This window comes from Cercospora kikuchii (genome assembly GCF_019650295.1).
Source record: "Cercospora kikuchii DNA, contig_00004, whole genome shotgun sequence".
NCBI lineage: Eukaryota > Fungi > Ascomycota > Dothideomycetes > Mycosphaerellales > Mycosphaerellaceae > Cercospora > Cercospora kikuchii.
The window spans coordinates 2,380,865-2,406,438 of record NW_025408585.1 but is presented as its reverse complement, the minus strand read 5'-3'; the positions used below and the strand labels follow the sequence as shown (position 1 = coordinate 2,406,438).

The following is a 25,574-nucleotide window of genomic DNA, read 5'->3' as shown; positions in this document are numbered from 1 at the left end:
GCGGACTATGGTCCTCGTTGTCCCTGGCACACGTCCGGATGAATCCCACTGCATAGAATGAGGCTTACCTTCTAGTCGGCAAATAAACCCTAAACTGAGTCAACGGGTCCAAGGGCTATGTTGGAGGTAAGCACGAGTAGAAAGGTGATATGCTTTGATTCTGCTGTATCGCTTCTTGACAAAATTATCCTCTAGGGGCGCTGGTGTCTGACACCGATCCTGTCTTGTTCATATCCGATGCGGACCCAGGTGCGAGCGACTTGTCTGCAAATTAACGTTAGTACTCGTCCACTGTGCCAGGAGATTCCACCTACCATGACTGCTAATCTCATGATGCTCCTTCGCAACTTTCGACCCCGCACTCGAAGGCGTATGATGACCTTCCTGCCTCTGGGACTGCGCCGCCTCACCCTCCGCAGCATACTGCTTCAAATCCTTATACTCCAACTCCTTCAACGCAGCGTCATGCGTAGCATGGAGATGCACTTTCGGCACGTGCTCTTTCTGCAGCTTCCCATCCGAAACAGCTTGCATGGCCTCTTTCCATCGCGAAGCACAGAGACACCATTTCTGGCCGGATTTTACGCCTACGTCTTTTAGGTTGTTGCCTTTTGAGGCGGTGAAGTCGAGGAACTTTTCGGTGACGGTGGCAGCTACAGAGTGGTTTCCCTTGTCGTCGGGGCCGGATCTGCAGTAGCCGTCTTTGAAGAAACCGACTGGAGGATCTTTGGAGAAGAGGGCGAGGCGGCCGCCAGCGACTTGGAGTAGTTAGTGTACATGAGGTAGGATTCATTTCGGATGGTGAGAGATACCATTGTTATTCTCCATCGTCGGCTTCGTCGAGGTCTGCTGCTTGGTCGCCATTGTGTCTTACTTCTCGATCTAGTGGCGAGCTTCTAATGCGTCTCGGATTCCTGTATCAAATGCTGCGATGGACGTGCTGTCTGTTATGGCCAAAAGAGATGAAGACAGAGGAAAAGTCCAAAATGCAAGCCCACCAACATGAGAGCATCATCGCCGTTGTGCTCATCAATAACGGCTCCTGACATCACCATTACATGGCATTCGGCGAAGAGTGTATTGTTCAGGAACAGGTCTAGCGGCATCGAGGCCATTGCCAGACTGAGCACCTTTTATGGGGCATCTGCTTAGTCATGCACGATCAAGGATCGGTCTTTGCCGCTTCCAGGTTCTCTTGACGACATCCAACTCTTCTCTCAACCAGTTCCTCAACACGCGCATCATCACACAAGCACGCAGTCTCTATGCCATCAGGCAAAGTGAATCGTGAACCTGTATATGATGCTCTGATGTGCTTGAAGAGCTCCTACTCGGCATGGACGAGACTGCGACCAGTCTGTCAATCAAGACGTAAGGCAGCAAGTCCGGCGTAAACGCATATGATTCAAGATACCGGAACCAATAGACGCCTTGAGCTATGACTTGCTATTTTGCACTGACAGATCGTTCAAACAAGCCAAGAGACGAAAAGATGCTAACCGACCACTCCCGACCCATCGCTCATTGGAAGATGCAAAGATGCAAAGCATACCTCGAAAAGCGCTCACAACCTCGACAGCTTCTTCCTCGCCGCCTCCATCTCCTCCGGCAAAACGACCCGATTTTCCGCAGTCCAAACCTTCTCATCCTCACTCCTAAAATCCGGCGCATAAACCCCATCAATCTTCCACAACAAACGTTCCGTCTCCTCAACATGGTACTCCCACGAAAACCCCTTATCCTCAATATGCGGCTTCAACGCCTTATCCATCTTCGCAGTCCAATCATGATGAACTTTAGGATCCTTCGGCATATTGACGTGAATATGCGCGATATTTAATCGAATGAAAGGTCTTCCGCGAAGTCGAGAAACTTTGCCGCCAACGAATTGGTTTTCGTCGGGAGTTGGGAGGAATGTGACGACGACGTAGAAAGGTGGGAAGCCGAGGTCGCTGTAGAGGCCTGTGATGGCTTCTGCGAGAGACTGTTTGGAGTGTGCATCTTGGAAGACGTCTGGTGGGTGGAAGATTCTCCAGTGAGGCATGGTTCGTTGATGTGATGTGATTTGATCTGATGTAAGGAGTGTTTCCTTTCGAGACCGATAGCCGATTTGTCGTTTGCTGTGCCGAGTGTTGATAGATGCTGTGATCAGAAAAAATGAATTGTGGCTTGCATCCTTTCTATTTGAACTTCACGTTCTCGCATGTTTGTGTTGTGGAGATCAGTAATCAGACCCTCTTGCGTAGGGACGCCACAATGCAACTTCTAGGCCCGTTGCGTCCACTCTCGTCACGAGGCCGTATCCACCACAGCACTGCCCTCACAAACTGTACCTCCGTCCCGTACCCACAGCGCTGCAACATTGTTGTTTACTAAACAATCCGATCTCAATTATAGTCGGCCGTTACGCACGCAGGCACAACCATCAGGACGCGGATCCACCATCATGGGAATGCTTGGTAACACCTCGTGACTTGCACCTACGCGCGCAAGCCATCTCGGCCATGTTCAGTAAACATAGTCTCCATACCATTACCAAGACTGCTTGTCTGTATTGGAAATCGTAAGTGGCACGAATGGCGCCATACGTGGCATACGGGTAACGTAGAAGTATATATTCACCACTAGCACATACCAGGGTGACCATGTAAGACATCCAAGCAAGCATCAGTTCGTCGTGTTTACTACACAAGGCTCAAAAAGCATACCATGTCGGAGCTCATCTTCATTACAGGGGCCTCTGGCTTCATCGGCTCGCAAACTGCCAAGTCGGTGCTTCAAGCCGGGTACCGCATTCGTCTGAGCATTCGAAGGAAAGAACAAGAACAGGAACTCAGAGACATTCTCAAAGATGTGTCGCAGGACAAGATTGAGTTCGCTCATATTCCGGATTTAACCACACCTGGCGCGTTCGAGGAGGCATTGAAAGGCGTCGATTGTGTCTTCCATCTTGCTTCACCTATGCCAGGCAAAGGTGAAGATTTTCGCGAGGATTATGTCAAACCTGCGGTTGCTGGCAGTCTCGCGATCCTGCAGGAGGCTGTGAAGCATGAGCAGATCAAGTTTGTGGTCGTGACAAGCTCTATCCTGGCCTTGATTCCATTGGGTGGCTTATCGGATTCGAGTGCTCCAATCAAAGGTGAGATAACTCTCTCGAAAGCCCTTGACGTGGTGTTGTCTAACATTTCATAGCGAACACAGGAGAAAGACTTCCAGTTTCCGCGGACATGAAATTTCCAGACGGTGCCGCAGGCCATGGCGCGAAATATAGCGCCAGCAAGATCCTCGCCCACCAAGCCACGCGCGATTTTGTCGAGAAAGAAAAGCCCAAATACAAGCTGGTGACCTTCCACCCGGTCCTCGTCATCGGCGAATCACTCGTTCAGAAGAACTTTGACCAACTCGACGGTATGAACCAAGTCCTTTGGGGTTCCCTACACTCGACAAAGCCAACCATGCCTTCAACCTTCGTTGACGTGAAGCAATGTGCTGAAGCGCATGTGAGCGCGGTGCGAAGTTACGAGCAAATCGCAAGCGGGACAGAATATATTCTGTCATCTCCAGCGGTCGCGTGGAACGAGGTGGCAAAGTTCGTGAAGCAGGAATATCCGCAGATACAGCTCAAATTGGATGACGGTCCATCGTTGTCATCGAAGGTCGAGGTTGATACAGAGCCTGCTGATCGCGACTTGAAGATCCAGTGGAGGCCTGTGCAGGATATTGTACGGGACACGCTAGGGCAGCAGCTGGCTTTCCAGAAGCAGTCGCACCTGTGAGCATATACTGGTATTCTCGAGGTAGATCGAATCTATGCATTGATTTTGCAAATCCTTCCGTTAAAGTCTGGAGGCATCGTGGTTGATGGTGTCGCGTGCCGTTTCAGGGTTCCTGCTGAGGACTTTGGTGCTGCTTCCTTTACTTAGAGCGGACAGTCCTGATCGCGCTGTCCATGAGACCGTACACTCCCCTGCAGGCCAACCGGGAATGTAGATTGAGGTCTAGATGGTCTATGTCAGTGACATAAAGTCAACCTCATGAACTTTACCGTACGTACCTGCCGCAGTTCAACCACCCATTTTTAGGATTGTCAGCTTGCAATACGTGAAAACCATACCCAGGTAGCCGGTGGTATGGTAGCGTCCACAGAAACATTGTTGTACAGGACATCGGTCAAGGTTGTGTTGTTTCGCATGCGGGGTGCGGACTAACAATCCGTTACGCACTTAAGCAAGACAGACCATCCTGGACATCCCAAGTATACTAAGACCATACAGCCTCGGTCGACGCCTGTATAGTCATCGATGGAGAAACCGCGGCCATACTTCTCAGACCAGCCCTTGTACGCGCGCATCGAGTTTTGCATCGATGCCGCCGTACTCCGCATGGAGAAGCGCGTCTACGTCTCCGATCATACGCAAGCTCTGCCGAACGCTTGGGGAAACTGCGCTTCCGTGCACGTGTGTCCACGGCTCGATCAGCCGAGCGAGATGCTTTCCAGCATCCAGCGCTTGCGGGTCTAGTCGCTGTTTCAAGGCTGAGATCCGACTAGCGGCGAGGAGCAGCAACATAGTGCTAGCCATGCTGGGTTTTATCAGTGAGCAGGACTTCGTGCGCACGTCGGAAATTGCAGACTTACGACAATGAACAGATCCAGGTATCAATCAGAACAGTCTGTGAGAAGGCTTTAAGGTTCAGGATGTGTAGTAGACACATTGTCAAACAGATCTCGCTCTTGTCGAGCATTTGCGCTGTCAATGCTTCTCCAGTAGAAGTGCGTGACAGGACTTGATTCAGGTACGGCCGGTAGATGACCGCTCTGCCTGCGCCTCGAGATTAGCCATTGACGCTTGCCTTCCGCTGCGTCACTTACAAGTCAAATATCTTTGGCGCAAAAAGCCGCCTCGTTGGGAGCTGGCGGGAGTGGTGTCGATGGAGAACTGAAACACAGGTGGTAGACAGGTCCGCCACTCTTCCAGTTGATGATCCAGCTCGGTCACAACATGTGGAAAGCGAGCATCGTCGAAAGCTACTCCAGTGTCCGGCGCGTACAGCAAGTCGTGTACTCGGTTCAGCAGCCTCCGCATCGAGACGCAGGCCAGAAAATAGAGCGAAGACTGATCCCTTTCAGTTTCGTCCTCTGATGTCTGGTAGTAAGCCGGGTACGGTACGGAGGACTCCATGTCGCTTACACCTGTCTGAGGTAGCGCTGCAAGCTCAGCAATGTAATCACTCTCGAGAATGAAACAAGACCAGAAGACTCGCCGCAGACACTCCGTATCGATACCCGTGTCGGCCGAAGTGTAAGCAAGCAATGTTCGACATTTGGTCGCAGTCATACAAACGTATGAGTGCGCCTGCAGTGGCCTTTGAAGATACGCGAAGAACAGTGCTGTGAAGAACAAGCACTGCGTAGCCGTGGTCGAAACTTCCAGATGGACGCCGCTGAGTCCTTGCAAGTAGAGCTCGAAGTAAGTGTGTGCCAAGACCTGACTTCTCTGCACTTGACTGTCCTCAGAGAACGTCGCGCCAGTATTTGCCAGACCATCTACTACTTGGCTCGCGCACCCTAGTGCCATTACTATTAGGGCCAAGCTCGTCTCAATGCTGTCATCGATTTGTCTTTCGAGCACACGATGCTCAACATCTGCGAGTTGATTGGTGGTCACAGTGGGATAGGAGAAGTTGATCGTAGCCTGAAACGCCTGGACAGCGGCATTGACTTCATTTGGCTTCAGCGAGGGAGGAGGCTGAGCCGGCCTCGAAGGGTACCGGCGTCGCTGCTGCTCGATGGTGAAGATCTGCTGATAGTGCGTGCGTAAGCCCGGAAAGACGTCAAAGAATGGCCATGCCAGCACAGATTCGGTCGTGGACGTGTGACGCGCAGATAGAACGGCATTGTCCAGGCTTTCGTTTCTGCGATGTCGGGTGCCATGAACAAGCTGACGTGCGCCTGTGACGGAAGAAGGCTGTCGGTCGGTGGTCACTGTCTGTGGTGAAGTCGCGGTCACGCTCTCAATGGGCAGAGGAGAGAGTCCCGGATGTGCGGACAATTGGGCAGTCAAATACGAGAGGCGGTCTTCCAGGCGGAGGACCGTCTCCAGGATGGCATCGCTCTTGCCCTTGGTGATGGGTTCGGTGCCATACAGGCAGTCGGTATCGGAGTTCTTGCAATTGCGACACGGTTGGTTGCCATCACACCTGCCTGAGGCGTTAGAAGGAAGCAACCGGTCTTTGGCGGATCTGCGACTTGCTTCACTTTGCGTTGTCTGCACGTCGCACAAGCGTGCGGTCCTCGCCGTCGCTTCTTGGGCGGCTCATCGCCATTTGCGCTTCCCTCGTCCGGCCCCATCGCGCATCGCTGGCCATGTGTCGTGCTCGCCGAGTTGCAGGGATGCCACAGTGTGTTGCGACCGTGGAAGGAGCAAGTGAGGAGACGTTCGGTCCGCCTCGGCACGATATGGCTTGGCATGGGAGGAAGTCCACGTCGGCAAGCACGTTGGAGTGCGTGGTGGACAAACATTCGCACCTGCTCCGACGCTACGAGCAATGCCACTGGTCGCTCCCTCGCTCATGGTGTTGCGATTGTCGTTCGCTGATACTATATCAGCGGGCCCGTTGCTGGCCGGCGATGTGACTTGATCCCATCCTCCGCAGCCACGCCCGGCATACAGCACGCATCGCAAAAATATGGCACAAGACTTCACAGACTTCGTTCTGCAAAGATCGGAATCGCAACTGCCAGACTATAGCAACGAACAAGTCGTACACAAGAATCGTTTGCCGCACAGAGCCTATCACATCCCGGATGACTCCCTCCTGCTCAGCGGTCAATGGGACTTCCATTATGCCCCGACTCCTCTTCATGCTCCCGATCCTGAGAGCATGAACAACCAGGCATGCACTCCTGGAGATACGTCGGACGATGGTGAGCTGGACGTCGCAATCGCCGAGCCTTCCGCTGCTCCAGAATGGCACAAAATCACAGTACCGGGACACTGGCAGCTTCAAGGTTATGGCCGCCCGCAATACACAAACGTGATCTACCCGTTTCCGGTCTGCCCGCCGCACATTCCGACCGAGAACCCGACCGGAACATACAAACGCACCTTCCGCACCCCGAAATCGTGGGCCCCCTCTTCACAAATCAGACTTCGATTTGAAGGCGTTGATAGTGCATTCCACGTTTGGATCAACGGCAAGCCAGTAGGATATTCCCAGGGATCTCGAAACCCCGCCGAGTTTGACGTCACTCGATATCTTAGAGCGAACCGAGACAATGAGCTGCTCGTAAGAGTGTATCAGTGGTCAGATGGCAGCTACATTGAGGACCAAGACCAGTGGTGGTTATCGGGAATATTCAGAGATGTGCTCTTGCTTGCGCTGCCCGAATCGCGAGTGGAAGACTTTCACATCAGCACGGAACTCGACGATGAGTACAAAGATGCGAATCTTCACGTGGATCTACAGCTTCAGCTGAACCGGGACGTATATGTGACAGTGCGATTGATTACGAGTGATGGACTGCTGGTAGAAAGCCATTCAGCTTTGAAGTCAGGCCAGGAAACTGCAAAGATCTCGAAACACATCGCACGTCCCACCAAATGGACGGCTGAGACACCCCATCTCTACGACCTGGAAATCATTCTACGGGCCAAAGAAAGTCGCGAAGTGCTGCAAACAATACGGCAGCGCATCGGGTTCCGCTCCGTGGAGATCTCAGACGGCTTATTGAAAGTCAACGGCAAACGCATTTTGCTTCAAGGCGTGAATCGGCACGATCACCACCCTAAGTTCGGGCGCGCAGTTCCTCTCGCCTTCATCCGCGATGACCTGCTGCAAATGAAACGCCACAACATCAATGCACTACGTTGCAGCCACTATCCTCCGGATCCGCGCATGCTCGATCTATGTGACGAGCTGGGCCTATGGGTCATGGATGAAGCAGATCTCGAATGCCATGGCTTTTACGATGCTGTCGCTCGACCACTGTCCATTCCTGAGGAGATGGATTATGAGGAACGAAAGAAGCTGGCCTTTCCTCAAGCCGCTGCGTACACCTCTGATAACCCGGCATGGGAAGCTCAGTACGTTGAGAGAATCACCGCAGTCGTTCAACGCGACAAGAACCATGCTTCTGTGATTATGTGGTCGCTGGGTAACGAAGCCTTCTACGGCCGGAACCATCAGGCAATGTACGACTATGCACGCAAAGCAGACCCTAGCCGACCTGTACACTACGAGGGCGATGCACATGCGCTCTCAGCTGATGTCTTCTCTTACATGTATCCTTCTGTTGAGAGACTCGCTAAGCTTGCTGAAACCGAAGGCGTGCATGATGGCAAGTACGAGAAGCCGATTGTATTGTGCGAGTATGCTCATGCTATGGGCAACGGTCCTGGCAATCTGGAAGGGTACCAGGAGCTCTTCCGTCGTAACGCACGCTTGCAAGGCGGCTTCATCTGGGAATGGGCTAACCATGGTCTTCTCACCAAGACGCCAGATGGAAAGACTTTCTACGGATACGGCGGTGATTTCGGAGATATTCCAAATGACTCGACTTTTGTCATGGACGGACTATGCTTCAGCGACCATTCTCCAACCCCTGGATTGATTGAGTACAAAAAGGTCATAGCACCCATCAAGGCCGAGCTCAAGGATGGGCAGGTGGTTGTCACCAATCTATACGACTTCGTCGGGCTGCAGCATGTCACGGCGGTCTTCAAGGTAGAATCGTTTTCCGAAGGGTCAGTGAATGTATTCAGACCGGGTTTCAAACGCGCTAACTTTCCGAACAGGTCGAAACTACTTGCCTCCGGAACTGTCGATTTGCCAGACATCAAGCCGGGAGAGTTCATCGAGATCCTGCCGGAACAAGCGGCACTCACTTCAACACGGCCTGATTCATTACTTACAATCAGCTTCCGACAGTGGTATGCTACTCTGTGGGCAGACGCAGGATACGAGATCGCATGGTTCCAGCACCAGCCAAGCTCTGTAGCAGGGAAGACTACAACCAGTAGCGACAGCAAGATTGCCGCCTCGCTCACCATGGCCAATGATGTGCGCATCAGCACATCGCAAGTCGCATGGACAGTGTTCAACAGCGACTTCAAGATAATCTTCGACAGATCTATCGGAACGATATCCTCGTGGACTTCAGGTGGGCAGGAGCTTATGGCTCCAAACACCATGCGCAGAAGTCTCCTTACGCCCGCATTCTACCGTGCGCCCACCGACAATGACAGGCCGAAAGACGATCTCGACTGGAAGCGCTATGGCTTAGATATGCTCACCTCTCAACTTCGAACTAGCAGCATCGAGCGCAGGTCACCAAGTGAAGTTCAAGTCAACACCACGGTCTTCCTTTCACCGCCGATCCTGGACTGGGGTTTCACCGCGAAGATGAAGTATCGCATCAGTGCTGTTGACGGACTGACTGTGGAAGCCACACTTACACCAAGCGGCAAGGCGCCAAGTACTCTCCCCCGAATCGGTCTCGACCTGCGTCTCAACAAGGTTCTCGCTGCAGCTGAGTATCTAGGCTTGGGACCAGGAGAGTCGTATCCAGACAAACAGGCTGCTCAGCGCATGGGCCTGTACACCTCACAAGTTAGAGACTTGGCTACGAACTATGAAGTGCCGCAAGAGAATGGCAACAGAATGGGCGCCAGAAGCGTCAAATTCACGGACGAGAACGGTCTTGGCTTGCGAGCCACGAGACTTGATGGTGACGGCAGATTTGCATGGGCTGCTGGATATCACTCTCCGCGGGTACTGGACGTTGCAAAACATCCTCACGAGCTCGTGGAGGAGGACGCGCTACTGCTAAGACTCGATGTTGCTACCGCCGGAGTAGGCAGCGGCGCATGTGGTCCTGCAATACTCCCAGAACATGAGGTGAAGTGCAAGGAGGTCTCGTTTGCATTTCAATTACAAACAGTTGCCGGTCGTTAGGATGAAGACCAAGAACGAACCTTCTCACATGCACTCGCCAGCACTGCTCATAGATAGACATAGATATGCTTGGCATTCTTGGAAGGATCAGCTCATATGCCAAGCTCATCCATCTGCTCAAGCTCCTTAGGGCTACTCGACATTGAACCTACATCATGCCAGAAAAAGATGACAAACCATGCCATGCCACTGTTTTCTTACAAATGCACTTCCTACTCCAACGTCGATATATAGATAGATAATTCTTATACGCCGGTCTACCTCTTTTAACTAGAGTAAGCAGCACGCTCTATATAGTTCGGTCGAGGGAAAAGCCTTCGAAAAACCCTCGCGTTCTCTTTTACTTTGCAGTCTGCGTAGCCGCTTCCTTCGTTCCTGTTTTCCTTCGGACAATACTAGGTTTCTAGCGAGTCCTCCTCTCACCAGGTCCTATCCTTTCCCTTCTCTCTTCCCCTTCCCTCCTATACCTCTGTTCTGGCAAGTGAGAACTGCTCTAGGATACCTTCTTGGATTAGCCATTTGGCCGTAGCATGCAGTCCTCTTTTTGTGTTTGCTAGGTCCTTCCAGTTTGTAGATCCTCCTTCTTGGAACAAAAGGTGTCTTCTCTCCCTCCACCTGGGGCAGAATATGCATACATGTTTTGGTGTCTCATGCCCCTGCCCACATTCGCAGTCTGGTGTGAATCCTGGGACTCTCCTTTTGGTGAGGTATTGCCTCATCCCAATGTGCTCTGTCCTCAGGAGTGTGACCATTGTGCTCTCTGGTCTGGTAAGTCCTTTGTGCAGGCTTGGTCCTATGGCAGAGGAGGTGGTGGTTCTCCATGCAGGTGGCTGTTCTCCTCCTGCCCTAGCCCTTCTTTCTTCCTTGTCCTTCTCCCACTTCCTGTCCCACTGGTGTTTTGCCCACCATGCCTTGCAGCCTGGGTGTGTCTGCATTGTTGTCTCTTGGCCTTGGACCAGCTGGAGGATTTCCTCCTGTCTGGTTTGGGTTGGTGTTGCAGGGTTCCTTGTTCTCCTTCCTGCTTGTGCTTGCCTCTGGATCTCCCTGCACCTGTCTTTGATGTATTGGTATGCAGGTTGTGTTTCTTGCTTTTTGGATGCTTGTCTGGCTAGGTCTTGGGTGTACAAGTGGAGAGGAGCAATGTTTGCTTCTCTCTCTAGGACAGCTGTTGCAACTGACTTGTATGCTCCAGTAATGTTCCTCAAGGCCTCCCTCTGGACCTTCTCAATAGGCTTGGTGAGGTTCCTGCAGTAGCCTTGTGTGCCCTCTGGGCTGGACCAGACTTGGCAGCCAAAGGTGATTGCTGGCCTTACCACTGCTGTATACAGGTGTCTTGCTCTTTGGAATGATGCTCCCCATGTAGACTTGCACAGCCTCTGGAGTGATTGCATCTGGTGGGCTCCCTTTGTTGCTGCCTGTTTGATGTGTGGGCCCCATTTGAGCTTGGTGTCCACCCATACCCCAAGGAGCCTGAGTGAAGGCAGTGGTTCCCCATTAAATCCCTGGATTTGGACTGTAGCCTTGAGGTTGTGTTTCCTGCTCCTGGTGAAGTGGATGAGCTGGTACTTCTGTGGTGCAAACTCTGCCCCATGTCTCCTTGCCCATTCTTCACATTTCTGGTGGGCTTTCTCCAGTTGCCTGCAGTTTTCCTCTGTGGACATACTGTATGTGAGGATGTTGGAGTCATCCACAAACCCCATTGCTGAGGTGTTCCCTTCATGCAGTGTTGGGAGCAGGGTAGAGGCAAAGAAGAGGAAGAGGATTGGGGATAAGGTGGAGCCTTGGGGGATTCCTGTGTTCTGGGGCCTTGGCTGGTCCATGAACCCTCCTAGCCTCAGGCAGGTGGTCCTGTCTTGGAGGCAGCATATAATTACACTCGTTCCTACAAACTTATGTAAGGCAGGTAGACAAAGTCTGCCCACGCTTTCCCGCTTAGGGACACCTCTGCGCCTTTATCGCTTCGAGGGAGAGGCCCCAGGCCAAAGCCCCTACCCTACGCTCCATATACTGTTTGCTCCTTAAGCCTTGGTTATGCTCTTTCGGACTTCAGCGAACTGAAGACCGGTCGCCTCTCTTCCAAGACCGACATGCGCGTCCGTCCTCTCGGGCTGAGCAGACAGTGTCTCAGTCGCTGCCATTGCCCACCACGCCCCAGGAGAATGACTCCCTTCGCGTTACCATACCGCATCTCTTTGGCTATGGCCGGCCATGTCTCGCAGGCTTGCTCGAGCGTCTACTCCTAGCCAGGCAGCAGTGCTCTTGCGTTTCCACCCACTAACCAATGTATCGCCTCCTCCTCGCCTCCTCACGCCTTGCACCCCCTCCTTCTTGCCTCGAGTCTTCCCTTCGGCTCGCCTCTCTGTGTCTCCTTTGCCTGCTTCTCTATGTGGGCCTTCCTAAGTTTCCGAGCTCTTCTAGGTGACTGCTGGACTAGGTGTCCTTCTTTGTAAGGCTGTGCCCCGGGCAAAACCCTCCTACTCGCACCTGAGCAATCGACAGGCCCCTACGGGCTTCGTAGCGTTACTCCGAGCTCCATTGCCCGCCAACTAACGCCTCCCTTCTAGCTCTTTCACCTCGGCTCTTCCAAGTGCATAACGCATCTGCTTCCGGCCTTAACAACGCGTACGCTCTCCGAGTCCCCTCAAAGCCTTCCAGAGGTAGGTGGTTCGGATCCAGAGACTGCATATTGGGTGACTTGTTGTCCTTTTGGCTCCAAATACCCTCAGCTGAGGATTCCTCCCATACACCAGAGGTGTCCTATCGACGCCTAGGAGTTCCGCGGCTCTTTCGCACGCTCACGATTAAGCGGACCTGTTTCTAACGCAGGTAGGTCGTCGTCGGATGGTTTTCAAAACCATTTCGGTGGTAGTCCTCTGTTCGGAGTAGTCTTGGCGAAACCGCACCGGATTTCGCACTCCACCACTCCGCTCCACCATGCCGTGCACTTTGCCAGCACGGTCGAGTTGCGAGCTCGACCGCCTGTTTCCGCCTGCGGCCGCGTGGAGGCGTGCAATCGGTCTTCGCAGGCAACGTCGATATATAGATCCTCACCACAACCTAAATATCCTCTCATCGAGAACACACCAATTCAGCAATCGATCAATCAATTCACAGCATACCAACGACAAAAATGTCTCACCTCCAATACTTCTCCTACGCTCAAAATTTCCACTACTCCCAATCTGTCCGTCTCCCACACGACCAAATCCTCGTCTCAGGACAACCAGGTCTCGATCGAGCAACTGGTAAAATTCCAACAGATCTTCGCGAAGAAATCGATCAGGCATTTCGGAATGTTGATACGGCTGTGAAAGAAGCGGGAGGTGAGTCAAGAAAAAACGTCACAGTTGTGTGCGATCGAAGACTTGAATCCAATCACAACCATTCCCTTGAAAATTCATGTTGTGGGTGGAAACAATTACAAAAAAGGCTGACTGCGCACGGGGTATACAGGATCGGGGATCGAACAAGTTTATAAATTGAATATTTATTTTGCGCCGTTGACGGAAGAGGCGATGGAGCCTTGTGGAACGGCTTTGAAAGAATGGTTTCCTAAGCATGCGCCACTGTTGACTGGGATTGGAGTTGAGAAATTGGCGTTGGAGGGGATGAGAGTGGAGATTGAGGCGTGGGCTCATGATTCGAAAGCGTAAGAGGTGTGACCACGGGGAAGTTCAAAGTTGCATGAAAGCGTTGTTGGTAAAAGACCTCATGAAGAGCCTGTGTTACTCTCGTATAGACATTCTTATCCCAAAAGCGCGAAAAAGTGGGTATCATCAGTCTGCTAGTTCGTTCGTTCGTTTCCATCCATGCACGTATTTCTTGGTGTCCTGTAGGCCCCCAATGCTGTGGTCGTACACAACCAAAAGTCATATCATCGTGTCGCCGCGTCTTCATTCGTCATCAATAAACCCGTCGTCTTCCGCATCCATGGCATCGTTGCTACCCTCGACAGCGTACTTCGTGCCGAGTGCTTCCTGCGCCTGTCGCATCATCTCCTGTATTCTGTTGCTCATGCTCATCATCGTCTTGTCTTGCTTCGCTTGTCGCCGAGCAAAGCGTTCTGCCTCAGGACTCACAAGAGTAACACCACCAGCGGAGGCAGGGCGACTTTGAGGTGAGCGAGTCAGAGCGGTCGACGCGCGTCTGTTCTGTGGCTGGTTTGGCGTTGAGGCTTGCACCGGTGCCGCGTATGTCTGATAGTGCGAGGTTGTTCTCCGCGATACAGGCGCGAGACTTCGCCGGCTCGACGCGCGTGACGCAGAAGGTCTTGAAGGTGCTAGAGTGCTTCGTGGTATGCCGTTGCCAGAGATCTTACGCTTCGGACTAGGTGGTCTGCCTTCCAAGTCGGATGGAACGAGGACCCAGGTCTCTCGGTCAGTCTGTCGTCGCTTTACTGCAGGCCGACTTGGAGACCCATGGTTGAAGTAGGGACTGTCTTGCTCGAAGTCGCCCAGGAAGTCGGCTTCTGCGTCATGCCATGAGCCCGGGATGGGCGTGCCTACGGCTTCTTGAGTATGCTGCAGCAAGTCCGATCCCACGAGAGCCGAATTCTGCATGTCATAACCCTTGCCACCTCCAGCGTAGAAGCCACGAACTACCGTGCTCCCAAAAGTGAACGCTTTGCCAATGAAGTTAATTGCAAGGCTCGTCCATGTCGTCTGTGAACGGTCGTCAGATGCAGGTCTCACACGAGCAACACCGTTTCTCTCACGTGCGAGGGGTCCAGAGAAAGGTGCAGGACAGCCAGAGCGCACAGCGAAATCCATGTCATCGTCTTCGCCTCGTAGTCGTCTTCGAAATTCATCCTCGGGGACTGTAAGCTGCTCGAGGCGTGAACTTGACTCGAGCCCTGGAGTATCGAAGCCGTCTGCTAGGCGGTATCGCTCGTTGACCAGCTCTGAGTTTTGACCGTAGCCGCTGCCGAATATCCTATCACCTGGAGAATGTGACCAGGCTGGTGTCTCTGCCCAAGGTGTGCCTTGCGTGTGTTGTCCGTCTCGTGAATGCGCCGAGTCTGGTCGTTGTCTCTTGCGGACACTCGTGGAGAAATAGTTCTGCCCAGTCGCAGTAGCAGGGGTGGCTGCTGCAGAGACTGGCGACTTAGGTGGTTGGAAGTAATGGGTATGCACGCTATTGCGGCCAGACGTGCCGTAGTGCTGAGGCTTCGCGAGCGCTGCAGGCGGTGAGAGATCCATGGCCGCCGTTTCGGTTGGGCCGTTGTCGCGTGAACAAGCGGTGTCGATGGAGGAACGTGGGCTCAGTGGTGATGAAGGGCGCGGAGCTGCCGGCGGATGGCCATATCAAAGGCGCACTACCATCGTTTGCTCGCCGCTGCCACGTTGAGGTTGTGCGGTGTGTCGCCGTGTGCTGCGAGCGTTGTGCGGCTCGAAGGATGTGTTTGGGCGATGTCAAATCGATGTCAAAGCGGAGACATCGGCCCTAGTTGCAGATGCCGTGCAGATCAAAACACGGCTAGCATCACCCTTGCAAGCCAATTGGCTTGGCGCACGATATGGCCCCACTACGAAGAACTCCTTCCTCTTTGGTCTTGACGCTACAGCAAAGCAACTGGTGCCGTCACATTGACATTGAGTTGTGAAAGTGCCCATCTAATATGACTACGGCTAAGAACTACGATTTCGAAGAGCGCCCACTTTGACCACTTCCCTACTTGTCCAACAAGGTACAGTGGCCGACGACTTCTTCACTTGTGGTCGAGGCAGATGAGACCGTGGAGTCGTCATGTCGAATAGCCCGCGCCGAATGCGCCATTTGATAGCGTTTACGCTGGCCATCTCAGGCAAAGTCAGGTCTCCCTCCCTCAAGACACAGCGGTCCACGTCCGACAACATCATCTCTGCATCATCAGTCCTGAAGTCATAGTGGACCACCAATCTCCGGCTCAATCTCAGCTGGAAAGACACGCGCAGTTCCGTATAGTTCCGCAATAATAGCAAATATGGCAGAACCTCTTCCCATGCAGTGTAGAACCGCTCAAGGAAGACATTGTTGGTCTGGAAACCCAGATGAACGTGGACTTTTCGCAGACTCCGGAGGATGTGCGGCTTGCTGAGCATCGTCCACAATCGCGTAGTGATCATATCCACGTGCGGTAGCCGCATTGCCAATGTGACATATTCTTGCGCTTTGTTGCGTAAAGCGACATGCTTGGACGCCAGATCGCCGCAAAATGGTGCTTCGATGATTCGTCTGCTTGTCGGAGGCTGCATCGAGGGGGCTGAGTCCTGATATCGGTGACTGCAAAGAACACTCAGGTCCTGTAATACAGGCACATGGAGATGGACAACGTTGAGCCACAGCGGAAGACCTCGAGTTTCGTTGTACAGGTGCCGGCATGTCATGCTCAGTGCGAAAATGCTCCGGTAATCATGTCGGCGCTTCCGATCGACGCTCAAATCGACGTGCAATCCATCTGCGCGCTGGAAGACGTAATCCCATATAATATTGCGTATATCTCCGGGAAGGCTGAGAAGCATTGACGGCTGGTTGGTGTATGAAATTCGCACTCCATCGGTCTTCGCTTTCGAGTGACGCGGTCTTCCTGAGCGTTGCTTGGTTGGAGAGAAATCCCGAGACAACAGCTGTTCAGTCATTTTGGGCGATACGTTTGCAATCCTGGGAATCCTGAAAGAAGGCGATATAGGTTGTGGACTGTCGATCATGGCAGACATGATGCTCTCTTTATCTGCTCAGCAGCTGAAGTGCAGCCCTACTGAGATGGTAATGGTGGCAATGGCTTGGTAGGAGCTGGGCCTGGACAGGACGGAAAGACGTCTTGCATCTCTACTTTGTGCTTGGCACGGTCCTCTGGCGTGCCGGAAAGGTTTGGTCAAGGAGAAAAGGTCTGATCGATGGATGCGTCTGGAAACGCCAGCCACGGCAAAGCGGCATGATATATGTCCAGATGTCAGCAGTGGAGCCTCTCAGTGATCTGACTTTCTGCGTCGTGACGCCGAGGGTCGAAAGAGGAGCAACATGGTGCTGCATGCTCACTGCAACGCTGTTTCTGAAGGTTCGCCTTCCGCTCCGCTCGCTCACCAAGTCTGCGAAGTGTCTAACCAGATGATCAAGTCGTTAGGATGCGCCATTTGATCAAGTTCGGTAGAGGGGCAGCGGGAACTCTCGTGGATGCAGTAGTCAATGGGCGTTCGCAGAAAGGTCTTTACGCCGCAACCTAATCTCAGACGTACCATGGTCAGCTGCACATCACTGCCCTATCAGGCATTTGTGACGCCTCCAATCGCCAAGGCTTTCAGCTGTCAAGCTACTGCGCCAGCAGCATTACATCTTCTGAAACAGCTCTCTCGGTCGTGGTCAAGACATGTGTTGAATTGTTTGCGCAATCTTCGAGATATGGAGGGCGCAGTATGCAGGGTGAGCATTCGAATCCGGCGGCTGTGTTAGAACATCTCCTGCAAAGAGACCGGATGCTTGCAATGGCGCGACAGATACCCTTGCTAGCTGTGATTGATGAAGCTGACAGCAACGCAGAACAACCCCTCGTCCTCGGAACGAGAATGTGCCTCTCGTGCGTGTCATGCTGTGCGTAAGAGGGCGCTTTGGAAGTCCCTTGCGACCAAATGTCCAGCAAAGAAAGCTCTTGCAGCGCGTACTAGTTCTGTGTCCTGCTTGGTCGCTGTGAGAGGGTCGTTCATTGTCACTCGGTACATCTGTTTTATGCAGGCCGGGTCAAGACATGAGCTCTTGACGCATCTTCCTCAGAGTAGTTTAGTAGGACCCAATTGCTGGCAGAAGACAAGTGCAGAGAGTCGCAAACTACCCGTTACAATGGCGTTTGAAAAGGGCATGTTACATTCAGCGTTCTGCGCGCATCTGACAGTCTCACCTGAGCCTCAAGTAAGAGTCCCACTCGAAATGTCCCTGCTTTGATGATAAGTGCATTGATATTGTTCCTCTGCCTCACTCCCTCGCTTCACCGGCTTCAGCTCGTGAAATGTTGCTTGCTTTCGAATTCGACGCCGTTCAGAAGCTGCACTTCCAGATACACCACTTCCAGCATTGTGTTTGCGGAACATTTGGTCAAACAGTACACGCGACTTCCGTTGTGCGGGCCAGAGTGGTTCACATGTCCGGAGCTCAGTGTCCGCTCACCTGTGCTCGGATATCCGCAAGCTAGTCCCCTCGCCGTATCAGACAGAGCTGTGGAGGCAATGCTTGAGGTGTACAGATATGTCGTCGACTGAGAGTGTCTCTTCATGATGGGTGATCGTTCAGGAGCAGAGGGCCGACGAGACGAAGCCGCAGTTCGGCGACTGCCTCTTGGCAGACGTAGAGTTTATCTCCGATGTCGTCGGAGCAAAGCATTGCACATCCTAAGCTCGTGAAACGTTCACGGTCCTGTGCAAGTCGCGCACTGCCTGTCGCGTCCGATCTGCCATTGCGACATATAAAAGCACTGGCGACTCCTCTTCCACAAGTTGCCAGTTCTCCACACCAACAACACGTTTTGCCAGCAACACCGGCTGAAGTGAACATGTCTCCGCCGCTCGCACGAAAGCTCGCGGCTAGTCAACTGCCGAAATGTGCTTCAGCAGCTTACAGAGCTCCAGTGCACGCTGCTGGCCGGCGGACATATTGCGCAACGGGCTTGGTGGCCGAAAGTAGACCAAGTAGAAATACGTTACAGGCTTCGCGAACGACTATACCAGGCATCGAGTTTTCCACCACATCAGCTCAGAGACGATCATTCGCAAGCACATCATCCAAGATGACGAGCTTACAAGAGATCAAGAAGAACTGCCGCAAGGTGAGGCTCCAATCACCCCTCAACGAAGACATCAACGGCTGATCATCTCTCCCACACCAGGTTGTCTGCATTGGACGCAACTACGCCGATCATGTAACAGAACTCAACAATCAACGCCCCAAACAACCCTTCTTCTTCCTCAAGCCCCCCTCATCGATCCTCCTTCCCGAAGAAGGCCCCATCCTGCGCCCCAAGGGCGTAACCCTCCACTTTGAAATCGAGCTCGGAATCATCATCGGCAAAACCGTCAAAGACCTCTCCGAAAATGACGAAGCAGGCTGGAAAGACGCCATTGGGTCCTACATCACAGGCATCGACATGACAGGCCGAAACGTGCAAGAAGAAGCGAAGAAACGAGGTCTCCCCTGGTCAATTGCCAAAGGCTTCGATACCTTTTTGCCAATTGCAGGGCCTGTACGGAAAGCGGATATCAAGGATCCGCATAATGTTGAGTTGTACTTGAAGGTTAATGGGGAGACGAAGCAGAATGATAATACCGAGTTGATGTTGTTCAGGATTGGGAGGCAGTTGGCGGATATTAGTAAGGTGATGACGCTGGAGGAGGGAGATATTGTGCTTACGGGGACGCCGAAGGGTGTGGGGCCTGTGGTGACGGGGGATGTGATGGAGGCGGGGTTGATTGTTGATGGGAAGGAGGTGGAACAGGCGAAGATTCGAGTGGAAGTGAGGGATCGTGAGTCAGAGTATGAGTTTACGCCGACGTATTAGATGAGGGTGTGCAGCAGCCCTGAAATTCGAGACAATTTTGAGCCGCTTGGAGACAGGCGAACAGATGAGCTGGGCAAGGACTTCATTGTGCAAGAGGATCTATGGGACTTCATCGTCATCGTCACCTCCGAAGCCGAAAGAGAAGCCGCCTTCTTCGCCGTCCGCCTCCTTTGCACCTTTAGTAAGCTCTTCCCAACCCTTGCCAATTTTGCTGAGTCGCTCCATCTCTTTCAATCCTTCATCGAGTAGCTGCGGGTCATGCTCTCGTAGCCGGTGCACGAACAGTGTATACGGATCCTCCACGTCATCGCTGAAGCCGCTGATATTGCATTTGGGTCCGTTCAAAAAGTGTAGCACGGCTCCAAGTCTGCTTCTCGGCACTAAGTTCTGTGTAATGGCAATGCTCGCTTCGAGGTTGAGGACGAGGTGATACCATCCAGATGGCACGTATAGCACCTCTCCTTCTCCGCAGATGCCTTCTTTGCAGCCGGGTGTCCTGCGTGCTTCGGCGTGGAAGCCAAGAAGCCATTCCGCAATGCTGAGTGGAGACGTGACTTCACTTTGATCCTCGCTGACGAAGACACCCGGAGGTGGAGGAATGGAAGGTGATGATGGGAACATGATCCAGTACTTGGAGCCTTTCAGCACAGCATTCCAGGCACTTGTGGCGTTAGGGTCCTTGTGAAAAGTGCTTCCGCTCCTGTCTGGTCCGACTATGAGCCATCTGTGGTCGGGCCTTTGCTCCCCAAGCAGGTGGAACAGGTCAGGTCCAAAACAGGCTGGCTCCCAGTAGTCCGCAGCTGGTGATGGCTCGCTCGTGATTTTAATCTGCATGTTCTCTGCAAAGGCGCGATCGAAAAGATATAGAGGCGATTCATCTCGACTGTCGTTCATGTACTCGACGTATGTCTTCAGGGGCCAGTCCACAGCTTCAGCTCGGAAGGGCACATCGGCGTACTTCTCGACAAGTCTGTCGGTCGACCAGGTCTTGTAGACGGGCCACTGCTTGACCGGCCATGTCAGAATGAAAGGCCGATCATACCACTTCTCTGCAAACTCTTCGTGAGATAGATCGGAGAGTCGCGATATTTCGTTCTGCTTGGGAATGTTCTCAGCGTAGGGATGCAGTGGGACATTGGCACAAAAGAAGGGTCGATGAAGGACATCGGAGAAGAGATGCGAGCAGTCAACTTTCGGCTCCCTGCTTGCATCCTGTGACAGGAATGTTGACCTCCATGTGCCTCTCCAAGAGAAGTTCTTGGGCGCTGACCTACCGATGCTGCTCAGCATGCGCTGAGTCTACAGGTGACTCTACAACTTACTCCACAAATAGCGATCGCCACAACTCTTCGTTCCTGGTGAAAGCGTGTAATGCTTTACATGTGCCACCAACACGAAGGAGATCTTGGGGCAGCAGGATCTCAAGCAATGCTGCAATCAACTCATCTGGCAGCCGTGCAAAATGCCCCGCCGACTGTTTCAAGTTGACGCTGGAGGTGAGTGCATTGCCGCTTGGCCGCACGCCGAGTGGATGTCGTCGGACAAAAGTAGCATCCTCGCTATCGCCGTCGTGCTGCTTTCTTTTCTTGACCGGTGGCTGCGATGAGTCAAAGGCCGGACTGTGGTAGCCGCTGTCGAATTGCTGCGATACGGCCATTCCGATTGGCTTCGTGGGGAAAGCAGACTCCGTAGTGTGGGAGGCGATGCGTGCAGTCAGAGGGCGGAGCGTAGCCTGAGCGACCAAATTTCTGCCGGAATAATAAAGTTTTGAAAAGTGGCGGCGGCAGTCGGCAAGAACCGCTGTGCGCTCATCATTTTTGATACTTGAAAGCCCTCCGCTGCGAATTTGTCTCTTGCCAATTCCAAACCACACCGACACCACAAAGCACATACCCACACAACTAGAACCAGACGACTGTCCCTACCGACAGTCAGGTATCTAGTTTCCACAGCACACCTTCAGCGACACCGCGCCGGCATCCACGAGGATCCCCGCGCCCACCCACTCACCGAACTTTTTCAGCTCACTTGCCCAGCGCAGTGAGCTTTCGTTCCTGATCCATAATCATGGCTGACAAGGGACTTGAGGATATCGATGCTGGTAAGTCACACACGGCGCGCGCGCGACTGGCGCATATCACCTGGCGGGCGGCGGCAGACGGTCAGAAAAATTTCGAGGCGGCGGCGGGGCAGCTTGTGCGGGCGGGCGACAGGACAATCGCATGATACACTTCCACAAAGAAATCCACCATAACAGTTGACGCGCTACAGGTCAGATCGAGTCCAACTATGACGAGACCACCGACAGCTTCGATGCTATGAACCTCAAGAGCGAGCTCCTCCGTGGAGTCTACGCCTACGGTTTCGAGCGCCCTTCTGCTATCCAGCAGCGCGCTATCATGCCGGTCATCAAGGGTGCGTATCTACTGACTATCCCTCGAGCGCTGAACTCGACTGACTCGATGCAGGTAACGACGTTATCGCTCAGGCCCAGTCCGGTACCGGAAAGACTGCCACTTTCTCCATCTCCGTTCTCCAGAAGATCGACCCCAACATCAAGGCTTGCCAGGCTTTGATCCTCGCCCCAACCCGTGAGTTGGCTCAGCAGATTCAGAAGGTCGTGGTCGCCATCGGCGATTTCATGAACATCGAGTGCCACGCTTGCATCGGTGGTACCTCCGTAAGAGATGACATGAAGGCACTCCAGGACGGCCCACAGGTCGTGGTCGGAACTCCAGGCCGTGTTCACGACATGATCCAGCGCCGTGTCCTGCGCACCGACAGCATGAAGATGTTCGTGCTCGACGAGGCCGACGAGATGTTGTCTCGTGGTTTCACCGAGCAGATCTACGACATCTTTCAGCTCCTCCCACAGTCCACCCAGGTCGTCCTCCTGTCCGCCACCATGCCACAGGACGTCCTTGAGGTCACCACCAAGTTCATGCGCGACCCAGTCCGCATCCTCGTCAAGAAGGACGAACTTACCCTCGAAGGTATTAAGCAGTTCTACATCGCCGTCGAGAAGGAGGACTGGAAGCTCGACACACTCTCCGATCTTTACGAGACTGTCACCATCACCCAGGCCGTCATCTTCTGCAACACCCGTAGAAAGGTCGACTGGCTTACCGACAAGCTCACTGCCCGTGACTTCACTGTCTCTGCCATGCACGGAGACATGGACCAGACTCAGCGTGACGTGATCATGAAGGAGTTCCGCTCTGGTTCTTCTCGTGTCCTGATCGCCACCGACTTGCTCGCTCGTGGTATCGATGTGCAGCAGGTCTCCCTGGTCATCAACTACGACTTGCCAGCCAACCGCGAGAACTACATCCACCGTATCGGCCGTGGTGGTCGTTTCGGTCGTAAGGGTGTTGCCATCAACTTCGTCACCGCCGACGATGTGCGCATGATGCGTGAAATCGAGCAGTTCTACAGCACTCAAATCGAGGAGATGCCAATGAACGTGGCCGGTATGTTCTGATTCCACGCATTTTGCTACTGGACTGATTGCTGACAATACTCGCAGATCTCATTTAAGTGCAACACCAAAACCCCCACACCCACGCCTTTGACGTTCGACTGAGTCCTGACCAAGCTGGTCTTCGGACCCTCATTTGTCGAGCCGCGGAGGCACCCACTACACACACGATACCTGGACAGCATCCGCCGCTTGTGCGCAGACAGGGCGCCCTTATCACGATTGCTCACTGAAAGCGCTAATGGCGAGGGATGAAGAAATGCATCATGGTCATCGGGAAGGAGTTTGCGATGATGCTTTGCGGTCAAAATTACTTGCGCGAATGTTTCTTAGAACGGATCACGGTGTACTGCTTACGTTGAAGCTGTTTCTGCTCAGGCTGAATTGCGATCTCGTGCGTAGGATAGAGCTGCGTATGAACAGCAAAAAAAGTACATCTCCTTGGTGCCTTCCTCTTTGATGCGCGTTGTGGTCGTTCCTTCCTTCTCAATGCACGTTCAGTTCTTGGCACTTTTCCGCTTCACTTCTCCAGCCACCGACATTTCCGACAATACGAACCGACAATCCAATGCCGACAATACACAACAAGAATACAGGACGAGAATAGAACGCGACAATACACACTGACAATGGCAACTCGACAATACAGCAGCTTCTGCCAGCAAATATAAAACTCCTTCATGGTTCGTTGCCTTTGCACTTTCGAACCACATTCGACTGACGCACTGCACCAGAAGCTCAATTCCTCACGAAACAACAGCACTCCTCACGAACCCACCGAACCCATCACGATCACACACACTGCACGACGGAGCCGGTCTCCTCACGCACACGATCACCGCACACAGCACACACGTACACAAGTCCTTCGACGTTATCAGTCCTTCTACGCACTTCCTGTTCTAGAAGACTTTCGAGGTCGGCAGTTCATCAACTCACTTTCCGTTTTTCAAGACTTTCGACGCTACCAATTCTTCCACGCACTACCCGTTCTCCAAGACCTTCACAATGGCACCAAAGATGCAGCCTCCGTCTGAACCAACCTCCCTTTTGTGGGCCCACCAGATCAAGCGTGAGCATGGTCACATCTCCGATCGCCTGGCTCAGCTCGAAGCAGCTATCGGCCGACTCGAGGCCCAAGCCACCGTGGATCGAGACAGAGAGGCCGAAGTGACAGCCCTTTCGCAACAACTCCACGCCTACACCGAAGATAACAGCAAGAAGAACGACAAAGCCGTTGACGAGGCCGTCCAGCAAGTTCGCAAGGACGTTTCTGAGCAGTTCGAGGACGTTAAGGGTCGTCTCGAGGCCATCATTAACAAGCTCGATGCGGTTGACAGAGATGCCGAAGATGCTGCTGCAAAGAAGAAGGATGAGTTCAATCGCGAGGTCGACATGCTGAAGAGAGTCAAGCGAGTTGAGGAGGAGATTGACCAGTATCGAAACAGCCTCACCGCCATTGGCAAGCAGCTGGATGAGCAATGCGTACAGATGGTTCAAGAACAGATTAAGAAGCTGCTACAGGAGGCCAGAAACGCAGGAGATGACCGCGAGAAGGTGAAGGAGAACTTGGAGATGATCGAAGATGCTCTCGTAGCGCTCAAGGAGGAGAAGGAGAAGATCTTGGCTGAGGTCCAGGAGACGACAGCCGCGCTACACAAGACCGCATCTGAGGCCACCACAGCATCGATCATGTCCATGGACAATGCCCGTGACGCCTTGCTCAAAGCTGCCTCGATCTCTTCCGCGACGACTGTGGAGGGCCAGCCGAAGAAAGCACGAGGCAAGCCAAAAGCTGCCGACGACGCCGACGACGCCAAATCCGACTCAGCCAAGGTATCACACTTTACGCAAGCCGCTGGTGTTTCGAAGAAATCGGCAACGAATGCATGGGTCCAAGACCGCATATCGTGTCGGTCAGACAGTCCTGTTGAGCCAGTCCGTGGCGTGCCACCCGAAGTTCGCACCAAGGAAGAAGACAGAGCGCTTATGAAGCGTCTTAAGGACCTGAAGCGACTGTTGCCAAGTGTCGGTCCATTCGAGCCAGGCGAGAAGGAGGCACAATCAGCCAAGGTCACGAAGCGCAAGAGAGTCGCGAAGCCCAAGACTGCCAGCCGTAAGAGAGTCGCAGACAAGGCCACTGAGCCACAGACACAGAGTCTCAGAGACTCAGCTACTCCCAAGCCGGCCGAGGACCCAGAGTTCGAGAAGCGCGTCACGCGTCGAGGCCGAGGCTGGGTAGAGGTCGTAGAAGACGTCGCCGACAATCCTCTCCTCTCCCGCCGCAATGAGTTGGCCACCATCGCCGAAGAAGAGGAGCCAGCCGAGCCAGCTCGACGCACCCTGAGACGCCGCAAAATCGAGCAAAACGACAACACCCAGGCTCGCGCGGTCTTCGCTTCTGTCGCCGCCCCAACCAAGTCCAAGAAGCGCAAGGCCAACGCCGACCTCATCGACGAGACCATCGACGTCGATGCCCCGAGGGCAACTCGCCGCAGCGTTCCGCCAAAGAAGCTCACGGCTGAGCCAACGGAGGAAGATCGGCCGGTCAAGCGCAAGAGGACCATCAAGCAGAAGGACGATTTCCCTTTTTGAGCGGTGAATTTTGGTAGCATAGAAAAG

General features: G+C 53.3%; 11 protein-coding genes across 11 annotated transcripts; 5 read left to right on the top strand and 6 right to left on the bottom strand.

Annotated features, from left to right (window-relative positions):
* Nucleotides 1-184: 184 nt before the first annotated feature.
* CKM354_000718000 (uncharacterized protein) lies at nt 185-864 on the bottom strand (the record flags this gene model as incomplete). Its single annotated transcript, XM_044802523.1, has 3 exons — nt 185-264; nt 315-758; nt 813-864. The coding sequence occupies 3 exons, from the start codon at nt 862-864 to the stop codon at nt 185-187; spliced, it is 576 nt and encodes a 191-aa protein (XP_044658458.1).
* Nucleotides 865-1,564: 700 nt separating this feature from the next.
* CKM354_000717900 (uncharacterized protein) lies at nt 1,565-2,044 on the bottom strand (the record flags this gene model as incomplete). The annotated part of the gene is made up of 1 exon (XM_044802522.1): nt 1,565-2,044. The coding sequence occupies one exon, from the start codon at nt 2,042-2,044 to the stop codon at nt 1,565-1,567; it is 480 nt and encodes a 159-aa protein (XP_044658457.1).
* A 665-nt stretch (nt 2,045-2,709) lies between these two features.
* Nucleotides 2,710-3,776, top strand: CKM354_000717800 (uncharacterized protein; the record flags this gene model as incomplete). Its single annotated transcript, XM_044802521.1, has 2 exons — nt 2,710-3,139; nt 3,193-3,776. The coding sequence occupies 2 exons, from the start codon at nt 2,710-2,712 to the stop codon at nt 3,774-3,776; spliced, it is 1,014 nt and encodes a 337-aa protein (XP_044658456.1).
* Nucleotides 3,777-4,325: 549 nt separating this feature from the next.
* CKM354_000717700 (uncharacterized protein) lies at nt 4,326-6,349 on the bottom strand (the record flags this gene model as incomplete). The annotated part of the gene is made up of 4 exons (XM_044802520.1): nt 4,326-4,581; nt 4,637-4,820; nt 4,871-6,198; nt 6,252-6,349. The coding sequence occupies 4 exons, from the start codon at nt 6,347-6,349 to the stop codon at nt 4,326-4,328; spliced, it is 1,866 nt and encodes a 621-aa protein (XP_044658455.1).
* Nucleotides 6,350-6,687: 338 nt separating this feature from the next.
* On the top strand, nt 6,688-9,954 carry CKM354_000717600 (uncharacterized protein; the record flags this gene model as incomplete). The annotated part of the gene is made up of 2 exons (XM_044802519.1): nt 6,688-8,744; nt 8,796-9,954. 2 exons carry the CDS (start codon nt 6,688-6,690, stop codon nt 9,952-9,954), a joined length of 3,216 nt encoding a protein of 1,071 aa, XP_044658454.1.
* A 3,893-nt stretch (nt 9,955-13,847) lies between these two features.
* On the bottom strand, nt 13,848-15,152 carry CKM354_000717500 (uncharacterized protein; the record flags this gene model as incomplete). The annotated part of the gene is made up of 1 exon (XM_044802518.1): nt 13,848-15,152. One exon carries the CDS (start codon nt 15,150-15,152, stop codon nt 13,848-13,850), a length of 1,305 nt encoding a protein of 434 aa, XP_044658453.1.
* A 429-nt stretch (nt 15,153-15,581) lies between these two features.
* Nucleotides 15,582-16,571, bottom strand: CKM354_000717400 (uncharacterized protein; the record flags this gene model as incomplete). The annotated part of the gene is made up of 1 exon (XM_044802517.1): nt 15,582-16,571. One exon carries the CDS (start codon nt 16,569-16,571, stop codon nt 15,582-15,584), a length of 990 nt encoding a protein of 329 aa, XP_044658452.1.
* Nucleotides 16,572-18,706: 2,135 nt separating this feature from the next.
* On the top strand, nt 18,707-19,474 carry CKM354_000717300 (uncharacterized protein; the record flags this gene model as incomplete). Its single annotated transcript, XM_044802516.1, has 2 exons — nt 18,707-18,745; nt 18,806-19,474. The coding sequence occupies 2 exons, from the start codon at nt 18,707-18,709 to the stop codon at nt 19,472-19,474; spliced, it is 708 nt and encodes a 235-aa protein (XP_044658451.1).
* A 99-nt stretch (nt 19,475-19,573) lies between these two features.
* CKM354_000717200 (uncharacterized protein) lies at nt 19,574-21,131 on the bottom strand (the record flags this gene model as incomplete). The annotated part of the gene is made up of 2 exons (XM_044802515.1): nt 19,574-20,744; nt 20,797-21,131. 2 exons carry the CDS (start codon nt 21,129-21,131, stop codon nt 19,574-19,576), a joined length of 1,506 nt encoding a protein of 501 aa, XP_044658450.1.
* A 410-nt stretch (nt 21,132-21,541) lies between these two features.
* On the top strand, nt 21,542-22,955 carry CKM354_000717100 (uncharacterized protein; the record flags this gene model as incomplete). The annotated part of the gene is made up of 3 exons (XM_044802514.1): nt 21,542-21,575; nt 21,746-21,889; nt 21,943-22,955. 3 exons carry the CDS (start codon nt 21,542-21,544, stop codon nt 22,953-22,955), a joined length of 1,191 nt encoding a protein of 396 aa, XP_044658449.1.
* Nucleotides 22,956-23,960: 1,005 nt separating this feature from the next.
* On the top strand, nt 23,961-25,547 carry CKM354_000717000 (uncharacterized protein; the record flags this gene model as incomplete). The annotated part of the gene is made up of 1 exon (XM_044802513.1): nt 23,961-25,547. One exon carries the CDS (start codon nt 23,961-23,963, stop codon nt 25,545-25,547), a length of 1,587 nt encoding a protein of 528 aa, XP_044658448.1.
* Between the last annotated feature and the right edge of the window lie 27 nt (nt 25,548-25,574).